We start from the raw sequence: 24,180 nt of genomic DNA on the forward strand, positions 1-24,180 counted from the left end.
GAAGCTTCTTGACTCGCTTGTATCTCGGCGAATGACCTCTCCACCTCCGCGAAACACTTGGCTCTCTCTTCCTCTCGGGCCTTATGTAAGCTCAAGAATAACTCCCACATCTCCTCAGTCCAAATCCAATCAAAGTCGGGGTGGGTCGTCTTGTGGGTGTGACCAATTAACTCATCCAATCTGTCGCCCTTGATGACCGAGTCTGCCTGAAGACTCGCGAGCTGTCTCTTTGGCTTTTTCCTGATCTCAGGAGGGGCAGCGTCGATCGGTCCACCATTGTACCACTTGAGCTGAACTATGGGAACTCGCGACAGGAGCCACCGGGACTGGTAGTCTTCTCTCTCGGAGAAATTTTGCAATCTGACCTGCGGAGGTGTCAAGTCCCCCCAAGCCTGAGCTTGTGTGGCATGCTTGAACTTTCTAAGATGAATGTACTAGTCCGCCGCCGAGACCAAGATAGATGACAATAGGGTAGATCTGGACCACAGCTATCTCAGGCCAATTCTGCCCGTATCCTATGTCTGACACAGTCCCCGACACGGCCTCTATTGCATTCAATAGCTTTGATATTCTTCTTGACCTTGACGTGAGGGACTGCAGCCAGACGAAGCGAAGCTAAGAATCCACTTGCTTTGGCACCCCGATACAGCGTCAAGTTGTTGACGCCTACTTCATGGAACTCTCTGGTTCCATTTGACGGATGATGGATATGAAGGCCTCTGGTCAAGTCTCCAGCTTATGGGGATCTTAGAAATGTCCGTGCTGCGTATTGGTGGATCGGGAGATTTCAGGCTGTGCATCGGTATACGCAGTCGATGGCTGTCGTCGACCGGAAGAGATGGCCGCATTGGTTAGCAGGGAGAAGCTCGAGTCGTCGAGAATGCTGTCGTCGTTCATCGTATTGAAGCCAGTGCTGCGATGTAATAGCTAGCACAAAGGACGAAATGCCTAGGAGGCAGTCAACTCACTCGCTCGTCTCCATATACCATTGACTCGGGCCGCTCGTCCGTGTACGCAATGACCTTGAATTCGCGATCCGCCCCTCGCATCACCCGCCTCCCTTGTCCCTTCAGAGATATGCAGCACAACGGCCAGAGCTGCGGATTTTGCATCACGAACCTACAAGGATTTCATCATCAGGCAGAATGACGACAGGCAAATTTTGCACTCAATCTTCAGCTGCGTTGCTATTGGCAGCGCGGCTCTGAAACCTCATTGTCTAGGAGTCAATGAACAGCTCGTCGTACTGTATTACTCTTGTCATCCAACGAACAGAGGCTAGGAAGGTACCATAACAGACTATGACCGATGGCCGATGGATACCGTATTCATTTCATGAATAACCTACCGGCATCGCGGGAGGTCTGCTGCAAGATTGCAGTAGACGATCATTGCCTCTAATCGTTCGGGTCGCGAATACAAGAAAATCCGTTCGTCATGAAAAGTCGTAAGAGGTAGAACCCGGCGTCACATTCGTTTATCAAGATGTTCAGCGTCATTCCAAATAGCTCTTGAGATTCCGCACGACCCGTTCCTCCATGCGGAGCTTCTCCGACATCTGCGCTTCGGGTAGCCTTCTCAGAGGTTGCCATCCGCGACCCGGCTTGACCTGAGTGATATCGATGACGCTCGCAGAAGCTTGAAGGTTGGCCAGCTGACGCCACAGGTGCTTCTTTTGCACTGTGGTTGGCCGCTGGAAAACCGCTCCCTGTGGAGTTTGCGGTGATGAGTCAGACTCCGACGAAGCGTTGTCCTTCGCTTCGTCGGCGTCTAGCGCAGGAACCGATTCGATGGCGTGAGGGAGCGCAGGAAATGCCCTCATCTGCCCAAGAAGTCCTTCGGCCTTGAGCAAGATGTTTTCACGTCGGATTATGTCGATGGCCGTCTTGAGCTTGGCGATCTATCAATCGTTGTTCCGGATTAGTCGGAAGGGTCTCGAATCCTTCTAGACCGCTGACTTACCTCGTCGACTAGGTGAGTCGCTTGCCCGTCGTCGAGACCGCTTGCCACACCACCTGCTCGTCTAGGTCTTGCACCTTCACCTGTTTGGAGGGCTTCAGCTGAATGTTGCGTTATTGCCGATCCGGCTTACTTACCTGCAGAGCCCGAAGCTGACGACTGCCTCAGTTGAGCGTTCTCAGTCTCCAGGTTGGATAGCTCGAGCTGTAGCTTTTGTGCCTGTTCCCTGGCCTCTAATTCCTGCCCAGTCGCTCGTTTCAGGTTGACCTCCAGCTCGGACAGCATATCGGCCTGATATAGACAGTATTACGTTAGCATATGGTTGGTGCAACTGATCAGAGCGCTCACGTTTTTCTTGCTGTCTTCGAGCCGCCTGTCCATAAGTTCAAATTTGGCCCGAGTCTCTTCGAGGATTTGGTCCTAAAAAGCCGAGAGGGCTATCAGCGAACCCAACTAGGTGGCGGGCATCAGATGTAGGACTTATTCTTACCCTAGTCTTGATCTCCCGGAGTAACGACGTGATCTCCTCGGCCTGACTGACGAGGCGACTTTCTGCCTCTGCGTTTGCCACCAGATCGGCTCGCAGGGCATCTGCCCGTAGAACCCATGGTCCTGCGAACCCAGCTATGAAGTGGGACACGAGTTGAAATAAGAGCAGATCAAGCTTGACGTTAAAAAAGAGTGTCGCTCACTGTGGATGAGATTGCCTTGTTCGATTGCCGTCTGAATACGAGGGAGCAGACTGTTGAGATCGGTTCCGAGTCTGGTAACGAACATGCCGATAATGTCCCATGGCTTGATATCGCCTTGTGGGTTAATTGCTGAAGTGACCTCTAGCAAGAACTGCAAAACTATGGACAATCTCAAGGGTTCCTGACTCCCTCTCAGATCATTAAGATGGCCACCGATTTTTTGAGCGAGCTGAAGGCAGGCAATCAGATTCGAGAGGCGTTGGCTGTATCAATAGAACTCGACGTACCTGCACAGCTACATCGGTCGCTCGCGACACCGACTCTGAGATCATCCGCAGCGGCGTTTGAAGATCGTGTTCTAGCGCGGTGGACTTGCTGGCCACATTCCGAACCAATTCGACCAGTTTCCTAGATTCGCAGGATAAGTAACGTTTCCTTGTTACGAAGGCCAATCGTTCGTCTCACATAGAATTAAGCTTCACCGCTCGGACTTGATTCAAGATCCTCTGAACAGGTTCGAAAATTTCCTGCTCAATTTCAGGCACAGGATCCTCCACGAGAGCATCTACTCGGCAAAATAAGAACGAGCGTTGTCGCATAGACCGTCCTCTTGCACTTACCCGGATCATTGACAAGGTCCAAGATACCATGTCGTGCAAGACCGACGGAAGCAGCAAAGTTATCCAGCTCATAATCGAATGCTAGAGCGAATCCTAGCTGTCGCTCCGCGACATCCAGCTCAACTCCACTAGTGAAAGAAGACAGGACTTGTTCCAATTCGCCCACATAGCTGGAAAGGATCGGACGGATAAGTCAAGGCGCAAGTAGACAGCAAAGTTGCCCAGAACATACCCCGCCAGTTCAAGGGAGCAATCGCGCTCGCTGAACTCGTTCCTCCGGATCAGGTCGAACCAGTGGTCGACCTGCTCCTCGATCGGGGCAAAATCGATATTCAACCTTGCCAGGGCCAAGAATTCTTGAGGAGGACCCCGCATCATGCTGCCGGCCAAGCGTGCGAGAATGTTGGCAAAGACGGTGATCAAGCCTCGGACCTCGCAAACACCAGGCAGGCGATCGTTGTTGACGTCGATCAGGGCATCTGGCAGGTTGTGCATTTGGCAAAAGGTCGAAACCAGGATGTCCGCCTTGCCAGCAAGGCGGTGAACCAAAAGTACCGCATTTGTTGCCTCGCTGTCGGCTTCAAAGTAACTAGCAGGGAGGTATGCCTGCGAAAGTGTTCTTCAGTTTCCCGCTTGCACGATATATGCAGGCGCCAAGGCGACTGACCTGCATGATCTCGGTGTACTCCCTTGCCACCTTGGATTCAATTTTGGCGAGGGCAAGGTCGAGCACTCTTGCCTGTGTCTTGCTAGCCGAATTTTGCAACTTCAGATTCATGTTTAGCATCGCCTGGGATTGCGTCGACAGGTTGTGCGATTCGGCTTCAGTCTCGTGATGCTTGGCCCGCAGATCGTTCAATTCGCTGTAAGTAAAGAGAGGTTCAGTAAAGGTACCGGAGTTCATTCGGAGGGGAGAGATGTACCTCTGGAGACCTTGCACCAGATCCCGGAATTGGAGAATCGTGCCTTCTCGATCGGCTACCAAGACTTCCAAGTCCGCTTCGCGATCTTTCTGCTCCCGCAGGTCAGCCGCAAGGGAGTCTATAGAGAAGTATCAGCTAGGAGATGAGGGTCTTCAGCGACATTCTCGTCGGACTGACCAAGAGTGGCTTGCAGGTGTTTCTCGGTTTCTATGTGCCCCTCTTCCATCTCGTCATTCATCTCCTTGATCGCTTCCAGATCTTCGATGTGAATCCTCATTTCTTCGATTTTCTTTGGGAGGCGGAAGACAACTTAGCCCTCACGATTGAAATACAGCAGGACGTAGTTCAGACCTACCTCGCCCATAGTTAGCGTCCTCTCAGTCAACTGCTCCAGCATATCTTCAGCACCCAAAGCCACATCGAGCTGTTGCTTGAGGTCGTCGATCGCTTCTTCGGCATCTTCGAGCTGGCCTCGGACCTTTCCGAGTTCATCTAACATTCCCACCAAGAATCAGCTTTGTGTATATGGAACTTCAAGTTGAGACAGTAAGACCAACCTTTGAGCCGCCCGTTTCCGCTGGTCTCTTTTTCCAGCTCGGTGATTCTGGATTTCAGCTGCTTTTCCGTGTCGGTCGAGACATCTCGAAGCCTTTTGTAGTGAAGGACAGTCTTAAGCCAAGAATGCTCCAACATGATTTTCGTATCCTAGGGAGACTCACCTGACCAAGGCCTCTTTGAGTCGCTCGTTCTGTCTCTCGAGCTGGATGAGCGCCACCGACGACCGTTCTTCTCCAGGTTCCGCAGGCTGATCGTACTTGGCTGCAAACGGTCGATCCATAAGTGTCACGAACGAAATCACAAGTTTGCAATCGCAACTAACCAGCTTCCTCGAGCAAGATCTCATTATCCGCCTCGAGTCCCTGAACCTTTTCCACCAAGTCGTGCACTTGCGATTCCAGCGCGGCTACCTTCTCATCCGCCAACTCCCGTTCGACCAAGGCTTCTTCGAAAGACTCTCTGAGCTCTGCTTCGGTCTGGCTGCCTTCCTGGAGCTCCTTGACGAGAACACGTTGTGCTTTGAGTTCTTTCATGATCTCCCTGAACCTCGCTGTTGAGACGATTTACCCTAATCAGACTGGAATTGTATTGGCGAACGACAATCAGCACGACCTACTGGTGAGTTTCTGAAGATCTTCCGCCTGACGGTCGCCCTCCCCGACTTTCAGTTCCAACGACTTGATCCTCTCGGCATCTTCCACACGTCTCGCTTCGAACCTCCGAATCTTGTTGGCCATCTCCTCGATCTGACGTGCTACCGGCTTGCTGACTTCTCCCCCTCGATCCGTCAGACCACCCGCCGGGAGGGTAGTCTCGTTCGAAGGAACAGACTGGATAGGACCGACCAAGATGTTCTCCGGTATAGAACTCGCTGCGCGTTGCGACCTAGCCGCTCGAAAAAAGTTTGCCGGATCGGCCTGATCACTCGGACCATCCGCCCTAGCGGCATTGTCATTATCGTTGCTGTTCGTGGCCTCTTTCCGAGCGGACTGTTTGGCGATGAGGCTCTGAGCGAGTCCTCGTCCATACCGACGAGGTTCCACAGTGGTAGACGCTTTCGGGGTGGCTTGAAGTTCCTCGATCGGGTCTGACGTTTCTTCTTGTACCTCCAGAGTCCGGATCGATGCTGCAGATTGTCTTCCTTCCGTGGTTCGCTCTGCTAGCAGCTGTGATTGCGATGCCCGCGAGGACGGGCGGTCGTCCTCGCCCTCGATGTTCGACGCAACTGAAGAAGGCCGGCTCAGCCGAGAATGGGTCGAGGCCGAAGAACCCGGTCGGGTCGGTATCCGACCTGTACTGATAGCAGACGGTCTGGGAAGACCAGCCGATGTCGTCTGGCTGAGCGTCGAAGAAGGCCGAGGTGGGCGGGTCGTTGTGATCGGCCGGGGCGCCGGGGTCGGTGTCGAACTGGGTGAAGGGGTTGGCGATGAGGCTCGACGATCCTGACTGTCCGTTGGGGCTGGCCGGACGCTGCCTCTACGAGACAGTCCTGACAGTCCTGCTAGGTCTCGTGATGAAGATGAGGAAGTGGAGAGACCAGCAGCGGCGCGGGAAAGCTTTTGTTGAAGAGGGTTTGATGGCAGGTTGCTGCTAGAGCTGGCAGGTTGCGAAGGAGAGAACGCCTGGGAAGAGGAAGATCGTCTAGCAGGGGACGCATTGCCGGAGAGTACAGACAGCGATGAATGTGGTCGAGACTGAACAAGACCATCGCTGTGAGCTACGGATGTAAGCCTGATCAAAACGAACATACTCACGCTCGAAGCCGCAGAGTTGATGTTACCATCGACGGCCTTGATGGATATCGCTTTGACGAACACGCCATAGCGAGGCTGACAGTGGAAGTAGGTCGTTCCTTGCACGGTCCCGTCGTTCTTGCCATTCGGTTCGAAGCTATATCAAAGTGATCAACAACGATCAGGCAAGAGTATAACACAATGCATTCGTATGACAGTCATAGCTTACAGCTCTACCCCGACCCAATCTCCTTGTGCAAACGCCGGATTCGTACCGATCCATCTTACTGTGCCTTCACCAGTTGCGATCAGAACTCTCGACCCGATGGCGATACGAGGAGCAGCCATCTTGTTCTTGACGCTCGCTGAAGCCGCTGAGAGGTGATGTTACCTGTCTGACGATTCTGGTTGTGCTTGACCTGGAGGTCACGCAGGGGTATAGCTTCAGGCCACCATCAGCAGTTCCAGGCCCGTCCTGTCGTAGTCGTGCTGCTATTGTATTTCAAGCGATAGACATCTCGCATCATTCACCGATATAAGAAGAGCAGAGTGATTGTAGGTCACTAATCGCGAATTCGAATATGCTCCTCGGCTCGCGGCTTGACGTCACTTTTGACAGGGGGACAAAGTCCGAGCCTCAACATCTCATGTCTCAACCTCAACCCGTACACCGTCAGACCGACGACCGATCACGATAGCGTCTATAAATTGGCTTGTGGTATATGATATATAATCTTGCTACAACTACGCAAGTACAGACTTTGAGCTGACCCCCCGTAAAGTCACCTTCACTCATAGTCACGATCATAACGGTCTCCCAAGAGACAAAGAGTCCAACCCATTCGAACTCGCATTCGCTCGTGGCGGCGGTACGACCGACCTCATCGAAACCGGACTATCAAACACCTTCTGCTGCTCCTGTTGATTTCCAACCAAGAAGAATTCCGTCGACTTCGGTCTTTCCCTGGAATTCGCCGTGGTGTTTGTGTCTGGATTCGTATTGCCATTAGAGTTCGTGCTGATTTGCGTGTTGGCGTACTTGTGGCTATCCGGTATATGTATCGCAGGGATATTAGGTCGTCGGGATTCGAACGCCGAGTTGGTCCGGGACCTTCCTTCCGAAGGAGTAGAGCGGTTCGAAGAGGACCTCTCGATCCGTCTGGGATGGAATTGAGGGTCCAGCGAATAGGTCTCGGAGTGTGGGTTCCTGGTTAACGTAGAAGGGGGCGGTGTAGGGGTGGGCGATAAATGCGGGCTCGTCCGATTATAGTTGTGGTTCGCTTGATCTTTCCTAGGCGTCTGCCGGGAAGTGGAAGGAACCAGACCTCGTTCAGGATAAGCATGGGTTTTCGGCTGTCGCTCGCTGCTGGGTAAAGACCACATGCTCGAGCTGGGAGATCTCGCTTCAGGGGTGGTCAAATGGAACTGAGGTGGGGTCGACGGTCCTCCTCCTTGGATGATGGGAGAACCGATGTTGTTATTCCGACTTCCGGATCCAGCCCCCGTCGAGGCTTCTTCGCTGAAGACGGTGACAAACGACCCCTTGTTCGCCAACGTCCTGAAATACCCGGTACCTCCCGGTCCCAGCCCCGGTCCAGTTCCCATCCCAGTCCCATTCCCATGTCCATACCCCGACCCTGACCCCGACCTCGACTCCGCCCCCGAAGCCCCCGAAGTCCCCTGTATCCTCCTCAACCTCCTCGCCTCCCCAGCCTCCCTGATGGCGAGGGCGAATTCTCTAGCGAGCGTCGTCGAGAACGCATAGTCGAGCGCGGTGAAGGATTCGTTGTTCCGGGAAGAAGAAGGGCAGCCGAATTCGAGCAGGATCTTGATGCAGGCGAGGTTGTTCCAAGCCGAGGCGCTGCGATCGATTTTTTTGGCAGCGGTTTAGCAAGGCAGCAGGCAATGGACCAGGCGATGTAAGGAGTAGGAGCGGTGCTTACTAGTGTAACGGAGAATTGCCTTGCAAGTCCGTCAACTGCATATCCGCTCCGAGCTCACAAAGCGTCTAATAACATCATGAACGCACATATCAATCATCAGCCTTGGAACGTATAACACGATATCACACTTATCGTTCGGTGAATAAGAGATCATTGATTATGGGTTTTGAAGAAAAACTGACCCTGACCAACTCGGTATTCCCACTCTGACAGGCCATATGCAACGCCGTCTTCCCCGCCGAGTTTGACCAGTCTATCAGGTCGGGGACTGTTCATCATTCGAAATTTGCAAAAAAAAATCAAGGTTTGTGAGGATTAGCTCCCCATATCTCTCTCTCTGATCTTTCCCTTGACGGAGGTCTCGAACCGGAGAAGGATGACAAAGATAGATGACGAGATCGAGATAGCTATCACCGCCAAACTCACAGACATCCCAATACATGTTCGTCATCCTCAAAGCCGCCTGAAAGATCTCCACTTTCTTCTTCTCCTTCCCGCCCGTCGTACTCATGTTCGGACCGAAGCTGGAGTTCGGGGTGTTATAATTGTTGTTGTTATATTCGGGAGAAGGGAGGGAGGCTAGGAGGTGCAGGATCGTGCTATTCTCCGAATCCTAGATTTATAGATCAGGACCAACCGTCGATATCAGCATAGACTTTCCAGCACATCATCTGAATGTTATCGGTTCGGGAAGAGGACTGACCCTGCTCAGCTCGTCATCATCATGCCCAGCATCTAATAACAACCACTCGAAGACGTCCTTGGAGACGCTCAGTGCGGCCCAGGCGAGCGATGTCAGGCGCCTCTCGTCCGTGTTCCGGAGGTCTGTCTTGTACCGGAGCCTCATCACCAGATTGAGGTCGTTTTCTGTGCAACGAAGAGGTAGAAGAAAAGGGATGGTTAGATGTTGTGAAGAGGTAGAGACTAGACTAAATGCAGGGGGGTGGGGGTTTGAGGGACTCACTCTGGACGGCCTGACGGAGCCGTAATGAGGGATTTCGGGCCATGAGAGCCATGTTTTTCAGTGAATTCTTCAAGGTGGTGATGTCATGATAATTCGAGAGGAATGATCAGGAAAGCCTCTGAAGGTGTCGTCGATGGGTCCATAGATTGGAGTGGGAGTATGTTGTTGATGATAGGTCACTGGTCACTTGAGGTCGGGCACCATGACGAAGCATGAGCAGCAGCTACAAAGGGGGGAAGCAGCAATCACCTCGACCTCGACCCTTGTACAACTTCGCAAAAACACTACACTGCTACTATCGTAGTCACCACAATCAGCCTCAGAAGAGGAGATGACCTCGAACTAAAGATACCCACCCAATAAGACCATATAGCATGTCAAGATGAAGAACCAGCTACAACAACCTCGATCCCGCTACCATACCTATTGCCTCCGAGTCTCCTTGATCCCCATAACCTTGATCCTAGCCTTCTGCGTCCTCTTGACCACGCTCGACTTACTAGGAAGACCGGTCAACCCGGCTAGGAACCAGCATTTAGGGTGGCAGAGTTGGGATGTGGTACGGTATCCCAAGACCGAACAGGGCGTCATCTCCTCTGGCGAGCTTCAGGGGTCTAAAGCTGGAGGAGAGGATGATACCCCTGCGGATTCTCTGGGTGGCGAGGACGGTATCGATGGGATGGACTCGTCCTTTGCTCCAAGCTTACCTCTGGGGAACTGGGACCCTACTTTGAGGCATACGACGGGGTTGACAGAGGTCACGGTCATGCCCTGCTTCTTCCCACCTTGGATCTACCCCCGGTTGTGTAGCCCGCCTACTACACCTGAGGAGGACAAGTTGAAAGGGAGGTGGGTGAGGGTAGAGAGGGATCTGAACGTCAAGTCGGGGTTATGGTACCTGGTAAGTCTCGCCTTCGTTCACCTCTACCCAACTATCGAGGGATTGACAGACTCGGGCCTTTTTACTATCAATGAATCTATCGCCATCATACGTAGAACATCTACTACCGCCGTACCCGCCGCCTAGACGTCCCTTTAATAACCTCCCTTCTCCTCCTACCGGAAAGCGCCTCCCCACCGGGTCATATCAACCTCTCACAGTATACCATGGCAAAAGGGAATTTCCGGGACGGGGTGTGGCCGAAGCAGGAAGCGTTGAGGATGTGGTACAAGACCCGGGATGGGAACAAGGCTGGTCTGAGTAAAGGAGGGGTTCATTATAGGAATAAGAGGAGGGATAGTGGGGAGTGGTCGCAATGGGATACCGATCTGGAGGAAGAAGAGGAGACGGAACTCGAAGGACATTCTACATCTACCGCCAACGTTCACGCCAATGATGATGACGACGAGATCATCACCGAGATCGACGTCCTCTTCGGTGACAACAGGCCTTTTTGGTCTTTCGAGCGCGTTACCAACGGACCGGTCGTACAGCGGAAAGAGGGCAAGTGGGAGACGGTGGATATCGTGGTCAGGAAAGGGAATCCCGGTAAGTCTCTATGTTTTTGTTCAAAGCAGGTTGCAGGAAGCGGGTTGGCTCATGGGAGGCATGCTGGGATTGATGATAGTCACGCCCTTGGCGCCTGTTCCTCGATTTGGTAAGGATGGCAAGTTCAAGATCCTGTGAGTCTCACTTTCTCTACGCTTGTACAAAAAACCCCTTCGCTTGCCTCTGACTTTTGTGTGCTTGACGCATGGTAGGCAAATCGCAGACCTACATTATTCGGTCGGACATGGTGAATGCCGAGATACTCCCAAGCAGAACTGCGTAGGGGACGATGATACGCAAGACCTCTTGGGCAGGATGCTGGACGAGGAGAAACCGGACTTGGTGGTCTTTACCGGGGACCAGCTGAACGGACAGGAGAGCAGTTGGGATGCGAAGAGCGTGATAGCCAAAGTCACCGGGCTTGTCATTGATAGGAAGATCCCTTGGACGGCCATCTTTGGTGAGCCAGCCAGCTGTGTAGGGGGTTCTATGCGTGTGGTCGCTCGCTGACGGGTTTGATATGGGCATAGGCAACCATGATTCCGAGATTGCGGATGATCGAGCGGCGCAGATGAAGTATATGCAGACGCTGCCTTACTCGTTGGCCGAGCCCGGGCCGCAGGGTGTTGATGGGGTAGGCAATTGTAAGTCACGCAGTGGCAGACATTCAGCCGGTATGCAACTGATCTTCAACATTGTCGGATTGTAGACATCGTCAAGCTATACTCGCACGACGCGTGAGTGCTACCGAGAACGGTTCGTCCTTGTTAGCGTTCGGTAACTGATACACCCACGCACAAATCCAAACAGATCCATGATGCACCTCTTCACCCTCTACTTCCTCGACTCGCACGCTCGACAGAAACGTAAACTCCCCTGGGTGTGGTCGGACTACGATTACCTGAAACCCAGCCAGATCGACTGGTTCTTGAACACAAGCGCCTCGATCAAGCCGATCGAACGGCCTTTCACGCCTGATGGCGCGGAAGACCTGGGCAAGATCTGGAAGAAGCGGGCCGATGGGGGGAAGGCTAGGTTGGGGGATCGGGAGCAAAAGAGGACGTTGGCGAAACCGAACGCGATGATGTTCTTCCACATCCCGTTGATCGAGAGCTATATCCCGATGGATGTGGACGAGGAGACTGGGGAGGAAATGAACGTCGGTATGGAATTGGGCGGGGACGGGCCCGGGAGCAGCAAGACGAACGGAGGATTCTTCGAGAACGGGTTGCTGCAGGCGCCGGCTGTTCCGGAAGACGTCGCCGATCAGGAAGTCAATATGGATCGGATGGGAGGATTAGAAGTCAAAGTTGTCGGACATGGCCATTGTCATAGTGAGTCCAGGGGCGCAATAATTTAGTTTCGCTAACGAACTCGCTGACATTCCGTTGTATGATTTGCAGACACCGACCATTGCAGGAGAAATAACGGGATTTGGTTCTGTTTCGGCGGTGAGACTTAAATTAAATGCGGTGGCGATGAAGATCGCGCAAGCTGACAATCCTATTGCTACGGCAATGCCAGGCGGTAGCTCATACGACGCCTACGGAAACATGGAGTTCGACCGGAGAGTACGAATCTACGAGATATCCGACTTTGGAGAGACGGTAATCACCTGGAAGCGGACGGAACACGACGAGGTAATCGAAAAGCAGTTGCTCGTTAGCGATGGGCAATCTATGAACGTCAAGCTGGTCGACTAGGCATGGCGGTCCACTTGGAAGGCTTGCATCTCTGCAACGGACGTGTATATAGACAGACAGAGAGGTCCGTACCGTTGTAACTTGACTCGTATGATGAGCGCACCATACCCCATACCATCTAAGTCCCCATGTAGAAAGGTACCTTTGAGAGCTCTACAACGGAGATCAAAAGTATAACGCTTCTTCGCTCGACAACAGGCGCAACGGCCCTTTTTACCCGGTATCCTACCGGTACCCCTTTTCTTCTTACACCTCTCGTTCTGATGATCTCCTCGCTCTCCGACTCCTACGTTCCCTCTCTGCTCTAGATTCTTCCACCGGGATCGGCCTGTACTGACAGACCCGATCGTGACGGGCGCACTCTTCGCACGGTTGATCGCCCGAACACTTGATTTTTCTAGGGAAAAGAAACACGTAAAGAAGTCAGCTCCAGCCTTCTGTTCCACACTGGTTCTCCAATCATGAGGATTACCTTTTGCGGCATATAATGCATGCCATTCCCATCCTTGTCGATTTGACCGACTTGCCAGCAAGGTTCGGTCGTCGCCCCGGCTCGTCCGTTTCCTCTGAACCACCTGGCAATCGGCTCTCCAACACGCTCGGCCTGTGTCCATTGGGGCCGGCAACTGGGAGACCGACCTGTTGGAACGGATCTTCCATCTCGCTGCCGGGGCTCATAGTTTGCCGTGAGCCTGTGAGGGCTCTCGACCTAGCTCCAACCGCCGCCCCTGCTCCAGCACCGCGATACGGCGAGAACGCGTGTACCCTCTGCTCCGCACTCGATCGACGACGATGATCACCTAGAGTCCTTGTGTCTGCCAAATTCGACAACGAGCCGTAAGGCCTGGCCGGGTTCGAGTTCGATAGCCCTGGTAGATGGACTGAACCACGGCGACGATGAGGTTCCCTCTGGACGGGCCCGCCTCTGGGTCCGGGGGAGCTCGTCGGTCTAGGTCGATCCCACGAACCCGTAGAAGCTCCTGGGTCGAGGTCCATAGGCATCATTTCCCCGTTTCCGGGTGTCAAAGGCGCGATCTCATAGTTCCCGAACAATGCCCCTGGTGGTTGACAAAGTGGCCGAGTTACGTTCAAGAGGTCCCATGGGTCTCGACGTGTATCACTTAGGAGGTCGGATCCGACGGTAGCTCTTCGCTCGAACGGTGGCGCGTGTGGCGCTCGGGGAGGAGGCAAGATTCGACGTTCGAAGAGGGATCCCGCGGGCTGGAGTGGGAGGAATGGACGAGGCGGCGAGGTCGTTGATGTTGGCAGCGATGTTGTTAAAGTAGATGCCGAGGGCGTCGATGATGAAGAAACCGTATTTGCGGCCGTGTTTAATATTGGGGGCTGAGCGGGTCGCGTTTCAGGTCGGAGAAGCTTTGCCAGCATGCTCCCCTGTGGAGGCGGGACGAGCGGTATCTTTTCCTCGTGCGATCGTGCTTCGACCTCCTGCCTCCGCGAGCCGACTCCCATATTATCTGCCAATGCCGTGTCCCGTTTTGTATCCTCAATTTCCTTCACCTCTTGACTTCCCTCATCGTCCGCCAGTTTCATCCTCGGATCCTCCATGTTCATCATTTGTCTGCCTTCCATCTGATCATCGCAGGTCAACGCATGAATTGGCAGCGTAGGACTCCATCTTAATCTCTGCTCGTCCTCATTTTGATCCCCATCTACTTCCATGCTCGTGACCTGTTCCCTCTCTTTGCCCGAGCTTGGAGACACAGCATCATCTTGTAAACTCGTACTCGTGTGTATACCTGTGCCTGTATTCTTCGATCCGGAGGCGAGTCCGACCATTTTCGTCGTCCTCGAATTCGCCTCACTGGCGTCTGGCAGCATCGATGTCGACCCTCCTAGCGCCTGCCTAGACGAAACCATCTCGGTATCTATACCTTTCCGCTCCTCCTTTTCCTCTTCATTTTGCTCCTTTTCGTTCTCCTCCTTCTTTTGATTCTCCTCCTTCATACCCGTCTTTTCAACCTCGTCGAGTCCTTGTTGTTGACTCGAAGTCATATCACACATGGCGATAGATTTGTTGATCAAAGGAGGTCCGGCTCCGAGTGGGAGGTCGAGAGTCTTGTGATCGACCTTTGAAGAGCCGGAGATGCGGGTGAAAGTCGCTCTTTCGAGTTCAAGCGGAGATCGTACTGGTCGAGATGTAGCTATGGGAGCTATATCTGTCGTATCGTTGTACCACACAGGGGCAGTAGAAGATGACCGTGCAGTCTCTCGTTCTTCCTCGACCCCGAATTGCGACTCCGATCCACAAACCAGCGCCGATGAGCGAGTTCGACTCGGTGAAACGCTTGATTGTACCTTCTGGTCCTGGCTATACGGAGTCAAAGTCTGCTCCAGAGCTATTGATCGGGGTTGTCTTTTGGTTGTGATGAATTTGGAATGTCGGCCAGAAAGGATCTCGGTATGACCTGCAAATGTGACGACAACACCGATGACGAGGATTGATGGAATGGTGATGTTCAGCTCGGCGTTGCTTTAAGATGATCGCAAGCAAAATGATAACGAGAGAGAGGGAGAGAAACAATGTCGTACACCTCCTCTTGAGAGAGATCGTACCTCGGGTTCATGCACGATGTTATCGTGATGATATATCGTCTGGGCGGTCGACTCGTCATCGTCTCTAATCTCTGATGATCACGGCCACGTATCTTCCTGTCCGTACTTATCACCATTGCCAGCTTGCTATGTACTGAATTACTGAATCATCTTTTTTCCTTGAGCGCTCTCCCTTTACCCACTTCTGCCGTCTGATGGTTCCTGATCGCCTTGAGTATATCCCGTCCTCTTACTCCGGTGGTAAGCTGTGTCGGACGACACACATCCACGGTCGGCAACAGCGAACAACAGGGAAGAGACCGCAGGAAGATGACCTTCACCACAGCTCTCGGCCATGTGTCGCTTGGGTGCAGAGCAGTCTATGCGATTGTTTCTATTCGATTCCACCAGAAGAGGGTACCTCTTTTTCTGAAATGTTCTATCCTCCGTCTCGGACGGACGACGGCCTCTAGGCTCGCCGGTGCCGGTTGATGAGTTCGGTCGGATGACTCGATGAAACACGTTAAACATCGACGTGGTTTACGGGATGAAACAATAGGGAGGAATGACACGACATACGAAGATAGAGACGAAACGATGCTGGCGCTGAACTACCGAGGTCAAGCTTACCATTTGCATCTCCCGTTGTCCGAGAATCACTGGTGCCCGCCGATGCTCTGTGCTTGCTTTCCTCCTCGTTTTCATGTTTGCCTCTCAACATCAACTCTTCTTCGTCCAGGTTAGGGACGACGTAACGATGATGAGGGCGATGGTACTGCGAAGATAGTGATGGGCAGTGGAAAGGCATCACGATATTCCGTTAGTCGATGTCGTCGTTGCTTTTTGTCGTCGTGTTCGTCTCCGAGATGTTTGTGATCCCGCGTCTCACTTGATCGATTATTCCAAGGAGGAACTCAAACCTGATTGTTCTCCTATCCGAATCGCAATCATGTCACGATGCTATAAAGCTAAAGCTGATGGACCTGTCTTTCTTCCCTCTGTTCTCGACTTAGGATTCTGGAGTTTCAGGTTACATCACACTTCCGACCATGAGGCTGTGTGTGTGTGCGGGTCATACTACTGAAGATCCCTTCGACCTCTCCGGTTCCGCTGATGATAGTGCCCTCCTTTCGAAAAACATCGGGATCGTTGAGTTGCTGTATGAACGCGCAGGATACATGGTAGTGGTTGATGCGGTATTGAAGGGCGTTTTGGCTACTTCAAGCTTGCTTTCTAAAAGGGACTGGGGGTTGAGATTGTGAAGAGACCTGTAAAGGCAAATCTAGATTGAGGTCGAAGTGACGCTGACGATGGAGATGACTATGATGATAAAGATTGCGATCGAAAGGTCTATACGGTAGCTAGTAGGTGAAGTATCGGTATGGAGTATAGGAAACGGTAGGTGCACATGGATGTACAGGAGCAAGTACAGCGTTGTCTGATATGTACCCTACTGCTATCAAGTTGTCATGAAAGTCGACGCATCACTTAACAGCCTAGCCAGGAAGTGCTACAGAATGCTTCGCGGTTAATCCTCTTTCTCGATCTACATCATACGCTTCGATAATTGCAGGTAGGGCCGGCTCAACAAATCAGTACACCAAGATGAGGTAAGTGAAGGTCGATCGAGACGAGGTAACATCGGTCGAAGTAAAACGGGGTAACGACCCTCAGAGCGTCGTACGAAGACCCAAGGGTGAAAGGACGGAGGATGGGGAGAAAGGAGGGGTCGATCGATCACCCAATTCAGAAGACAAAGGTCCCGAGGGGATCGAGATCCAGGGGTGAATCATACTGGTGGCCGAGGTCGAGGTCAACTTCATGATCGAAACTGTCCCGGTCAGGTATCCAGGCTGAATTTGCGAAGCAGAAGTCACGAAGTGGTTGACGACGAGGGCCTGAAGCGGGTCTACCTTCCGATCTGATGCTGAGATCCTATCGTCAATATCTGATTATAATGGCCTTCCTCATCACCATATCTCCGGGATAAGTTGAAGCGATCCAGAGCCGGCGGTAAAGACAAAGGACCCCTTGCCCTCATCCTTCCTTCTCATCTCCCGTCTCAACTCCCGTTCTTTCCCGTATCCTGTAGATCCGTTTGATGCCTTCGTACTTGAAAGGGATACATATCAGAACCAGATCTGTTTCTGATCCCGAGTATTCGGGTGTCGTAGTCATGGCCCTTTTGTGTGTTCGTTGTGGGCGAGAGTAGTATGAAGGTAGATGATGTATGATCAGGCTGAAGATGGAGTCGAAGGAGGATGTTGTAGATAGGATTGGGCAGGGTAGGGGGAAGTAGGTAAGCATGTTTCGTGGATGGATCCGTTTGTGTTGGGAAAGCGAAACGGCGGCAGGAGTGAGGCTGATGTAGGCGAGGTGATGTTCGGTTATGTCGACATGAAATGGACAATCCATTGATCTAGAAACATTGTTGGATGCGGTCAAGCTGAAAGGTGACGACATTATTGGTACAGGGGTGACGTCGTCAGCGGCATATATGACGGTCAGTCTCGGCCTTGCTGCACACTCACTTCTCTTCCGATAGCCACTCGTCTCCTTGCTCGCACCGATGCAGTCTCTTGTGGCTTGTGGCTCATAAACCGTCCCATCTCCGTGCGTCTTGTTCTGTTTGAGAAGCCGTGAGGCTACGATCTCTAAGTTATCGTTGCTACGTTGAGATGTATGATGAGTCTTCGCAAGATCTGACGTGTTGACCATCGATTACGGTTGCTTCCAGTCCGATTCGTCCGACAAGAGGCGATGATTACGGGGGTTATCATTTGACGACTCTAGGATCGCCGAAACTGGCCAGTCCAGTAGTTCTCTCGTCGGTGATCTTGTAAGTTGCAGAGGGAAGCGCAAGACAGGGACAGGTGGATGCACTCTTGTTCCCGAAGCGCAGCTACAGGGCAAGGTGCAGCATTGTCTGGATTGGCAATCGCAGTAACGCAGCAGTAAGTCACAGTTGCGCAATTGCATCGTCCTGGCCCCGGACGGGTCAGATCAAAACACAAGAAAGACTTGGGTTATCGGTCGAATCGAAAAGCAAACGTTTCATCAACAAACACCGGCCTCCACTTTTCTTGTCTCCGCCGCTTTTTCTCCTGCCGCCTCCTGCCTCCCTGATGTCAGGTCCAGGCTCGGATCAACCGAGACAAGTCTAAATCAAGGTTTATGACCCACGTGGCCTCTGAACCTTGTTTTGTTCGTCCCTGCCCTTAACCCCCGTCCGATCAACGCGATCGAGGGTAGTCAGATCTCAATTTCAAGGGCGAAGACGAGGAGGCGGCGATAGAACAACAGATCCGACCGAGACAACCTTCTTTTTTGCGATCGAAGAACGCCACCTGATAGCGGGACGAATGTCGCCCACGCGAGCCAAAGGAAGGCGAATCCCAATCTGAAACGCGTTCGGCAGCAATTCTTGCGCGCGTGCTAGGAGTCAGCGAGAGAGCGATCGAGGGTGGATGGAAGGTGTAGAAATGGGTTGGATGACGGATGATGTCATGGGAGACCTCGCAGGATATCGTGAGCCTAAACCATGACCAGCCCGAAAAGTGACGGGCCTGTAAGCTGTGGTTGAGTCTTGGCCCAGTCCATATGCTATTGCAGCTGATGCAGCTGAGACTCATAGTGTCGCTGTGCCGGTCTGGCCTGTTTAAACATGAACAATAAACATGAACAGTCCAAGTCGAATCTCCTCGTTCGAGAATTGCTGGGCCTGGTCCCTTCTCTGTATCTGCTGCTATGTTTTGCCACAGCCGTCGTTTTCGCTGAGGTAGTCAAAGACACAGAAGTAGAGTTTGATAGCTTCTTTGTCGCGCATCATGGTCAATACCTTGTCGTAAAAGGTAGTGTAGTGGATCGTGGACCAGCGTTTTTACTCGGAGTAGCAGACAACCCGACTCAGAGAGATTGCGTGAGAGGATGATTCCGATGAGCTGCTTAGACTATGTGATGATGGAAAGAGCTGGAAGCCCGCTCAATCGTCATGGCCGGTCTGACTCTTCTACCTTGGTCGTCGGCAATCCTGGACAAAGTCATTACCGCAGGCTTTGGGCTTGCGCATTTCGGATGGGCCGATGTCACATGGTCTTCGTGTATCTCTTTGTCGCCTACGAGGACTACCGCAACTACCTTCCAATCTGATCGAATTAGAGAGAAAACACGTGGATCTAGCCTAGCGTCGGTAACTGTGGCTTACCACAGTCTGCTTGTGTCGACGACAGCGGACAACTTCAGGACCACGGCAAGTAGGATGACCTCAATCTTGCTGTTAATGACCCTGTCAACTAGAATATCTCACAGACATTGCCTACTTACGACTCGTCGCCGTGGATCGTGGCGAGATTTATCAATACCATCTTTTTGAACCGCTCAAATTCGGAGAGGTCAAGATATCCAGAGCCTGCACTCAGCGATGTCGGTGCGCCTTCCTCGATGGAGTGTTTAGGAGAATATGGATGTCAAGCGTGAATTGGGATCGTATCGGGGGTATCTTCAAGTCAGGCAGGCAACAACCCCGCCGTTGTATTATATACAGAATCGAAAGACCAACTCCGCTCGTCTAGTCCCTCGCCATGACCTGCTTGAGCTCCTGTCCAAGCTTGGTCCCGCGCTGCCACTGCTTCATCCCCTTCCGTCTGGCTTCCTCGCCATGCCTGCCAAACATGCCCTTTCCACCCCCACCCCCGCTAGAGCCAAAGACCGTCACCTGCCCGACCCTACCCGCCCGACCCGTCCGTCCGGCTCGATGCATGAAATCGAGAATGTCCCGCGGCTCGTCCAACAAAAAGACGTGCTTGACCGAGGGTGCAAAATCAAGACCTCGGCTCAGTAACGAGGTGGTGATCAACACCCTCGCTGCCTTGTCCGACGCTGCTGCCGAACCCGCTCGTCTAGGCGGAGCAGGCCGACCACCGGGTTGGAGCAAAAAGTCGTCCAATCTACCGTTGGTACCCCTCGCCCTGTCGTCCGCCTCGCCAGTGATCGCGAGCACAGGCACGTCCTTGTTCTCCAGCATCCTCTCTAGCGCCTTGACCTTTCTCGGCGAATTGGCAAAGACCAAGATCTTGCTCTTGTCCTCGTTGACATTCACGTTCGGGTTGACATTCGTGGTCTGGTTGAGATGACGACGTTCCATAGCGTCGGCCGCGAACGTCCTTCGGAGTTCATGCACGACGTCGGCTAGCTTGTTTCCCGAGCCTGACCAGGGTACGAACCGGGTCTCGAGCTTGATCGGAAGTCGATGTAGCGTGGGGGAAAGAAGCTTTTGACAGTCCGGAAGGTGGGTTTTCAGGTGAGCGATCAGGGAAGGCGGGATGGTCGCTGTCGTAAGGATCAACGAGGGAGAGGGCTTGTCCTTTGTCGTCACAATTGCCTTTTTTCCTTCATCCTGCTCTTGCTCGATCATTTCCTCTTCGTGCACATCCTCCTGTTCGATCTCCTCGCTCTGAACCGAACTGACAATCCCAACCCGATCCAAGATCTTATTCGTCTCCCCCTCGAAATCCGGCCCTAACAGCACATCCGCCTCGTCCACGACGACCCACTCCACCTTCCCCAAGTCGATCACGCCCTTATCTACCAACCTCTCCAAGTTCCTCACCGTCCCTACCAAGACGTCTGTCACCCCAGGTTTCAAGGTCCCGTTAGCTGTCGAAGACATGCCTTGCACGCTGAGTTTTATACCGTGGGAAAAGGCTTTAAAGGTCCGGGTGAGTTGTCGGGTGAGTTCGTGTGAGGGGGAGAGGACGATCGAACGTGGGATCGTAGGATCATCGATGGTCTCCGACTTCGTATTTCTTGTCACTCTGGTGGAGGCAGGAACATCGTCCAAGAAATCGACGTACGGCAGGTCTCCCTGTTTACTGCCCTGCTCAACAGGGGGAACGGGTACAATGCCCTTATCCGTCCGTTTAAGAGCGTCCAGTAAGGGTAGGAGGTAAGCCAAAGTCTTCCCCGACCCAGTATCCGAGCCGAGCAAGACCTGATGAACTTCCTTTCTCCCCGGTTTCTTGTTCAGTGGGCGGTTCTTGCTCCCGAGAAAGTGTTGTAGGGAGAGGTGTTGAATGGGCGTAGGAAGAGGTGATTGTGGTTGTGGTTGACCGGTGAGATGATCGGGATTTGAGGGGGCAAAGAATTTGGCCAGACCTTCTTTCAGAGCGGGGTTCAGGGAGTAGTCGGAGAAGGGGAGGGAGGGGATAGATTCTTTCGGTTGAGATTTGGCTATAAATGCCGAAGGCGTAGGTTGTAGGTTGGGAGGGAACGACGGGTCCAGCTTTATTGGTTTGGGAGCCGGTGCACCTTTTGAGAAATTCGTCCTGAGAGGATGTGTAGGCTCAAGGTCTCGGGCTAGACGTCGACTGGTAGTAGGTTCGATCGGTGCACGATCTCGATTGCTGAACCGGGGTTTTGATCCTCCCGTGCCCCGCTCGTCTTTACGCCAACCCTGCGTTCCCTGCATCGATCTTCCATCCCGTGCCGCTGGAGCTTGATACGTCTCTGACCTCGAAACATACTTCCCAACAGGCGCTCTCGGGTTATTCGATGGTGGTGCACCTGGTCGACTACGGGGTAACGGTTTCCTCTGCGTAGTTCGAGGTCCTCCTTTTTCCAGCGTCGTGCTGCTCGACAACCAGCGGACGGTCGAGGTCTGGGTCGACGGGGCTCGACAGCGTGTACATAGTGATCGCAACATCTCTGGCTGTGTGATATGAGGTCCAGCTAGGTTATCATAGGGTACATATGGGCAATAACCTGCTGGTACTATGAATCGATGTCTGTACGTTTACCGAAATCTGAAGAACTTCTCTCGAAATCTCGTCGTTTTGTTTACTTTTTGGGCGGACAAACCGGGCGATCTGGTGAAATCTCAAGTTTCAGGTCAAAGGTACCCCATGATCCCATGACAAATTAGAGGGTGATGCCGCAGCTCAACCAGTCTGAAGGATCGTCTGATAACGAATCTGCCACCCGGCACTGGAAAGTCGCAGAACTGATTGTCATCAACCCCAAGCTACATACCCTTGCCCAAGACATTGATTCGCTTGAAAATCTGTCTCGTGATCTGTAGCGATGAATGGATGCAGCACTTTCCCCTGCCACAGGGAGCCTTGCCTTGGACAAGCGAAGAACCGAAAACCATCCTCCTCTCGCAGACATATCGATTCAAACAGCGGCCAAACTACTGGCGCAGGCCCCAAAGGCAGCACACAACTCCTCTCAAAGAGCAAGACATCAATATCGCTGCTAAAATTCAGCCAAGGTTCGAAGGAGACTGAACGGAGACCCGAGCAGGGCTTTACAAGGAAGACGCTGAGCTCGAGTAGTCCAGTTGCCCAGCGAAGCCAGGGGGCCCGCTTTGAATCGCATGAGACCGGCACACAAGAGGTATATATCCAAACCTGTCTCTAAGCAGTAACATGCGAGCGGTGCTACCGTGTCTCAATCGTGCTTGTTGATAGCCATGATCCGGTCTTGCATTCATGCATGTCTTTGTGTTTTCCACTTATCTGTTGTTCTCCCTATCGGTTACAACCGTTTACGTTCCCACCAAAAGCGCCTGTCGTGAAGATGATCCAGGATCAAGACTTCTTCCGGGGCTGGATCTTGAGCGAGAAATCGACGTGCTGGACGCTCTGCAATCGACAAATGAATGACCGATTGAAGGGTTAGCTCGTCAGGTAATCGTACGTATGGAGATTGCAGGGTTCACCTGGTGGATCGCCGAGGTAGACAGGATATCGATATCTGTATCAAACCAAGAAATGGTCGGTATCATCAGCCACATCGCTCGTCAATCGACAGCCAACGAGTACCACTTCTTCTCAGACTCACCCGGTCCGATCCTCGCCAACAACCCGTCCTCGACAACACCCCCACTACTCTCGATCAAAAACTCCCTGCCCTTTCCACCCGGACCCTTCCCGTAAACCTCTTTGAGCTTCTTGGCGTTCGCCTGAAGTTCTTCCCCGACCATGTTGTCCAGCATGACAATGTTCGCACCCGCATCCAACGCTTCCGCGGCCTCTTCATACGATTGACATTCTATCGTGATCAACAGAGAAAACCCTGCGGCACGGCGGCACGTCCGGATGGCCCCGGTGATGGACCCTGAAGCCCAGATGTGGTTGTCCTTGAGCATGACCATGCTGGAGAGGTCGTGCCTGTGAGGATCTACGCCACCGACCATCATTCCGTACTTTTCGACGAGCCGGAAGCCGGGGGTCGTCTTCCGCGTCCCGGCGATCTTGCCTTGCCACCCTGAAGAGCGGGCGAGGGTGGAGAAGCGTTTAGAGCTAGCGTGTTGCGATACCATGTGTTGTGAACACGTCAGCACATACCGCATTTATAGGCGGAAGTAAAGAAGGGGACTTACATGGTAGCGATCCCGCTACACCTAGCGAGCATATTCAGTCCCACCCGTTCACCCAGCAAGAGTTGTCGGGCTGGGCCGCGAACGATGGCCACTTTGGTCTTGCTGTCGTAAGGCAGGTCGGCGCCTTCGGGGTATAGCCATTCGACGCTGCGTTTTCCCTCAAAAGAGAGAAGGGCGAGAGAGGAACAGATGGAAGAGGAGTGTTCATATTATTATCAGCTCGCGATATGCACAGGCTAGCGAGATGGAGCTAGGTACTGACGTGCAATCGACCCGCTTGAAGATCTCGTTGAAGAAAGGTACACCGGCCAAGATGCCCTATCAAGATTGCCGTTACATCCAGCAGGATCAGTTATGAGCGATCCTATTGCTTTAGACCACCTCAACCTGTGATGTGTGGCTCACCCCACTCTTTGCCCACAAGAACGCTTCCTGCTCTTCTTCGCCCACGACCAAACCGCCCCAGTCGAACGAGGGGGTGTCTTCGGCGTACCAACGGTCGATGTCGGTCTTCCACGAGGGCGGCAGGAGGTGAGCTAGGTTGGGCGAAGTGGACATGGTTGGTGAGAGTGTTTTCAGCTATATGATATGAGAGGAAGAGAGGGTATATCTGACTGGTGGCCGGTGGTAAGGTTGTTACAAGCAACAAGGAGTCGATCGAAT

At 52.9% G+C, this 24,180-nt stretch overlaps 7 protein-coding genes across 7 annotated transcripts; 2 read left to right on the top strand and 5 right to left on the bottom strand.

Moving 5' to 3' along the window:
• Window positions 1-1,225: 1,225 nt before the first annotated feature.
• On the bottom strand, window positions 1,226-2,376 carry HD553DRAFT_303902 (uncharacterized protein). The gene is made up of 4 exons (XM_046178939.1): window positions 2,308-2,376; window positions 2,097-2,250; window positions 1,963-2,042; window positions 1,226-1,900 (listed from the first exon to the last, which is right to left on the bottom strand). Exons 2-4 carry the CDS (start codon window positions 2,242-2,244, stop codon window positions 1,496-1,498), a joined length of 633 nt encoding a protein of 210 aa, XP_046039435.1. The 5' UTR covers window positions 2,245-2,250; window positions 2,308-2,376; the 3' UTR covers window positions 1,226-1,495.
• A 5,741-nt stretch (window positions 2,377-8,117) lies between these two features.
• HD553DRAFT_253953 (ankyrin repeat-containing domain protein) lies at window positions 8,118-9,435 on the bottom strand (the record flags this gene model as incomplete). Its single annotated transcript, XM_046177339.1, has 6 exons — window positions 8,118-8,346; window positions 8,429-8,493; window positions 8,611-8,696; window positions 8,855-9,041; window positions 9,132-9,295; window positions 9,393-9,435. Coding segments are annotated over 6 exons (774 nt in total), but the record flags the coding sequence as incomplete, so codon positions are not given.
• A 254-nt stretch (window positions 9,436-9,689) lies between these two features.
• On the top strand, window positions 9,690-12,775 carry HD553DRAFT_333337 (Metallo-dependent phosphatase-like protein). Its single transcript, XM_046182099.1, has 9 exons — window positions 9,690-10,293; window positions 10,389-10,881; window positions 10,961-11,015; window positions 11,094-11,341; window positions 11,412-11,525; window positions 11,591-11,618; window positions 11,692-12,215; window positions 12,285-12,332; window positions 12,406-12,775. The coding sequence occupies exons 1-9, from the start codon at window positions 9,775-9,777 to the stop codon at window positions 12,582-12,584; spliced, it is 2,208 nt and encodes a 735-aa protein (XP_046039437.1). The 5' UTR covers window positions 9,690-9,774; the 3' UTR covers window positions 12,585-12,775.
• Window positions 12,776-12,830: 55 nt separating this feature from the next.
• Window positions 12,831-15,945, bottom strand: HD553DRAFT_359911 (uncharacterized protein; the record flags this gene model as incomplete). The annotated part of the gene is made up of 4 exons (XM_046183944.1): window positions 12,831-12,981; window positions 13,057-15,075; window positions 15,337-15,517; window positions 15,768-15,945. 4 exons carry the CDS (start codon window positions 15,943-15,945, stop codon window positions 12,831-12,833), a joined length of 2,529 nt encoding a protein of 842 aa, XP_046039438.1.
• A 241-nt stretch (window positions 15,946-16,186) lies between these two features.
• On the top strand, window positions 16,187-18,799 carry HD553DRAFT_321544 (uncharacterized protein; the record flags this gene model as incomplete). The annotated part of the gene is made up of 8 exons (XM_046181234.1): window positions 16,187-16,395; window positions 16,472-16,494; window positions 16,711-16,747; window positions 17,612-17,640; window positions 17,683-17,776; window positions 17,875-17,976; window positions 18,577-18,665; window positions 18,759-18,799. 8 exons carry the CDS (start codon window positions 16,187-16,189, stop codon window positions 18,797-18,799), a joined length of 624 nt encoding a protein of 207 aa, XP_046039439.1.
• An 808-nt stretch (window positions 18,800-19,607) lies between these two features.
• On the bottom strand, window positions 19,608-21,603 carry HD553DRAFT_291449 (putative RNA helicase; the record flags this gene model as incomplete). Its single annotated transcript, XM_046178371.1, has 3 exons — window positions 19,608-20,493; window positions 20,605-20,925; window positions 21,022-21,603. 3 exons carry the CDS (start codon window positions 21,601-21,603, stop codon window positions 19,705-19,707), a joined length of 1,692 nt encoding a protein of 563 aa, XP_046039440.1. The 3' UTR covers window positions 19,608-19,704.
• A 758-nt stretch (window positions 21,604-22,361) lies between these two features.
• On the bottom strand, window positions 22,362-24,126 carry HD553DRAFT_303909 (nicotinate-nucleotide pyrophosphorylase). Its single transcript, XM_046178940.1, has 6 exons — window positions 23,923-24,126; window positions 23,780-23,835; window positions 23,518-23,664; window positions 22,977-23,437; window positions 22,855-22,889; window positions 22,362-22,777 (listed from the first exon to the last, which is right to left on the bottom strand). The coding sequence occupies exons 1-6, from the start codon at window positions 24,073-24,075 to the stop codon at window positions 22,724-22,726; spliced, it is 906 nt and encodes a 301-aa protein (XP_046039441.1). The 5' UTR covers window positions 24,076-24,126; the 3' UTR covers window positions 22,362-22,723.
• Window positions 24,127-24,180: the final 54 nt, after the last annotated feature.

Source organism: Filobasidium floriforme, assembly GCF_021052385.1.
Source record: "Filobasidium floriforme strain CBS 6241 chromosome Unknown HD553scaffold_2, whole genome shotgun sequence".
Taxonomy (NCBI): Eukaryota; Fungi; Basidiomycota; class Tremellomycetes; order Filobasidiales; family Filobasidiaceae; genus Filobasidium; species Filobasidium floriforme.

Bases quoted from the DNA above. Each gene is read 5' to 3' on its own strand.
- HD553DRAFT_303902 (XM_046178939.1), bottom strand. From the start codon at position 2,244: ATGCTGTCCGAGCTGGAGGTCAACCTGAAACGAGCGACTGGGCAGGAA. The intron at 2,043-2,096 runs GTAAGTAAGCCG...CCCTCCAAACAG, and splicing joins GTCAGCTTCGGGCTCTGCAG to GTGAAGGTGCAAGACCTAGA. The intron at 1,901-1,962 runs GTAAGTCAGCGG...AACGATTGATAG, and splicing joins CGACTCACCTAGTCGACGAG to ATCGCCAAGCTCAAGACGGC.
- HD553DRAFT_333337 (XM_046182099.1), top strand. From the start codon at position 9,775: ATGAAGAACCAGCTACAACAACCTCGATCCCGCTACCATACCTATTGC. The intron at 10,294-10,388 runs GTAAGTCTCGCC...CATCATACGTAG, and splicing joins AGTCGGGGTTATGGTACCTG to AACATCTACTACCGCCGTAC. The intron at 11,342-11,411 runs GTGAGCCAGCCA...ATATGGGCATAG, and splicing joins CCCTTGGACGGCCATCTTTG to GCAACCATGATTCCGAGATT.
- HD553DRAFT_303909 (XM_046178940.1), bottom strand. From the start codon at position 24,075: ATGTCCACTTCGCCCAACCTAGCTCACCTCCTGCCGCCCTCGTGGAAG. The intron at 23,836-23,922 runs GTGAGCCACACA...CAATCTTGATAG, and splicing joins TCTTGTGGGCAAAGAGTGGG to GGCATCTTGGCCGGTGTACC. The intron at 22,778-22,854 runs GTGAACCCTGCA...TGTCGATTGCAG, and splicing joins CTACCTCGGCGATCCACCAG to AGCGTCCAGCACGTCGATTT.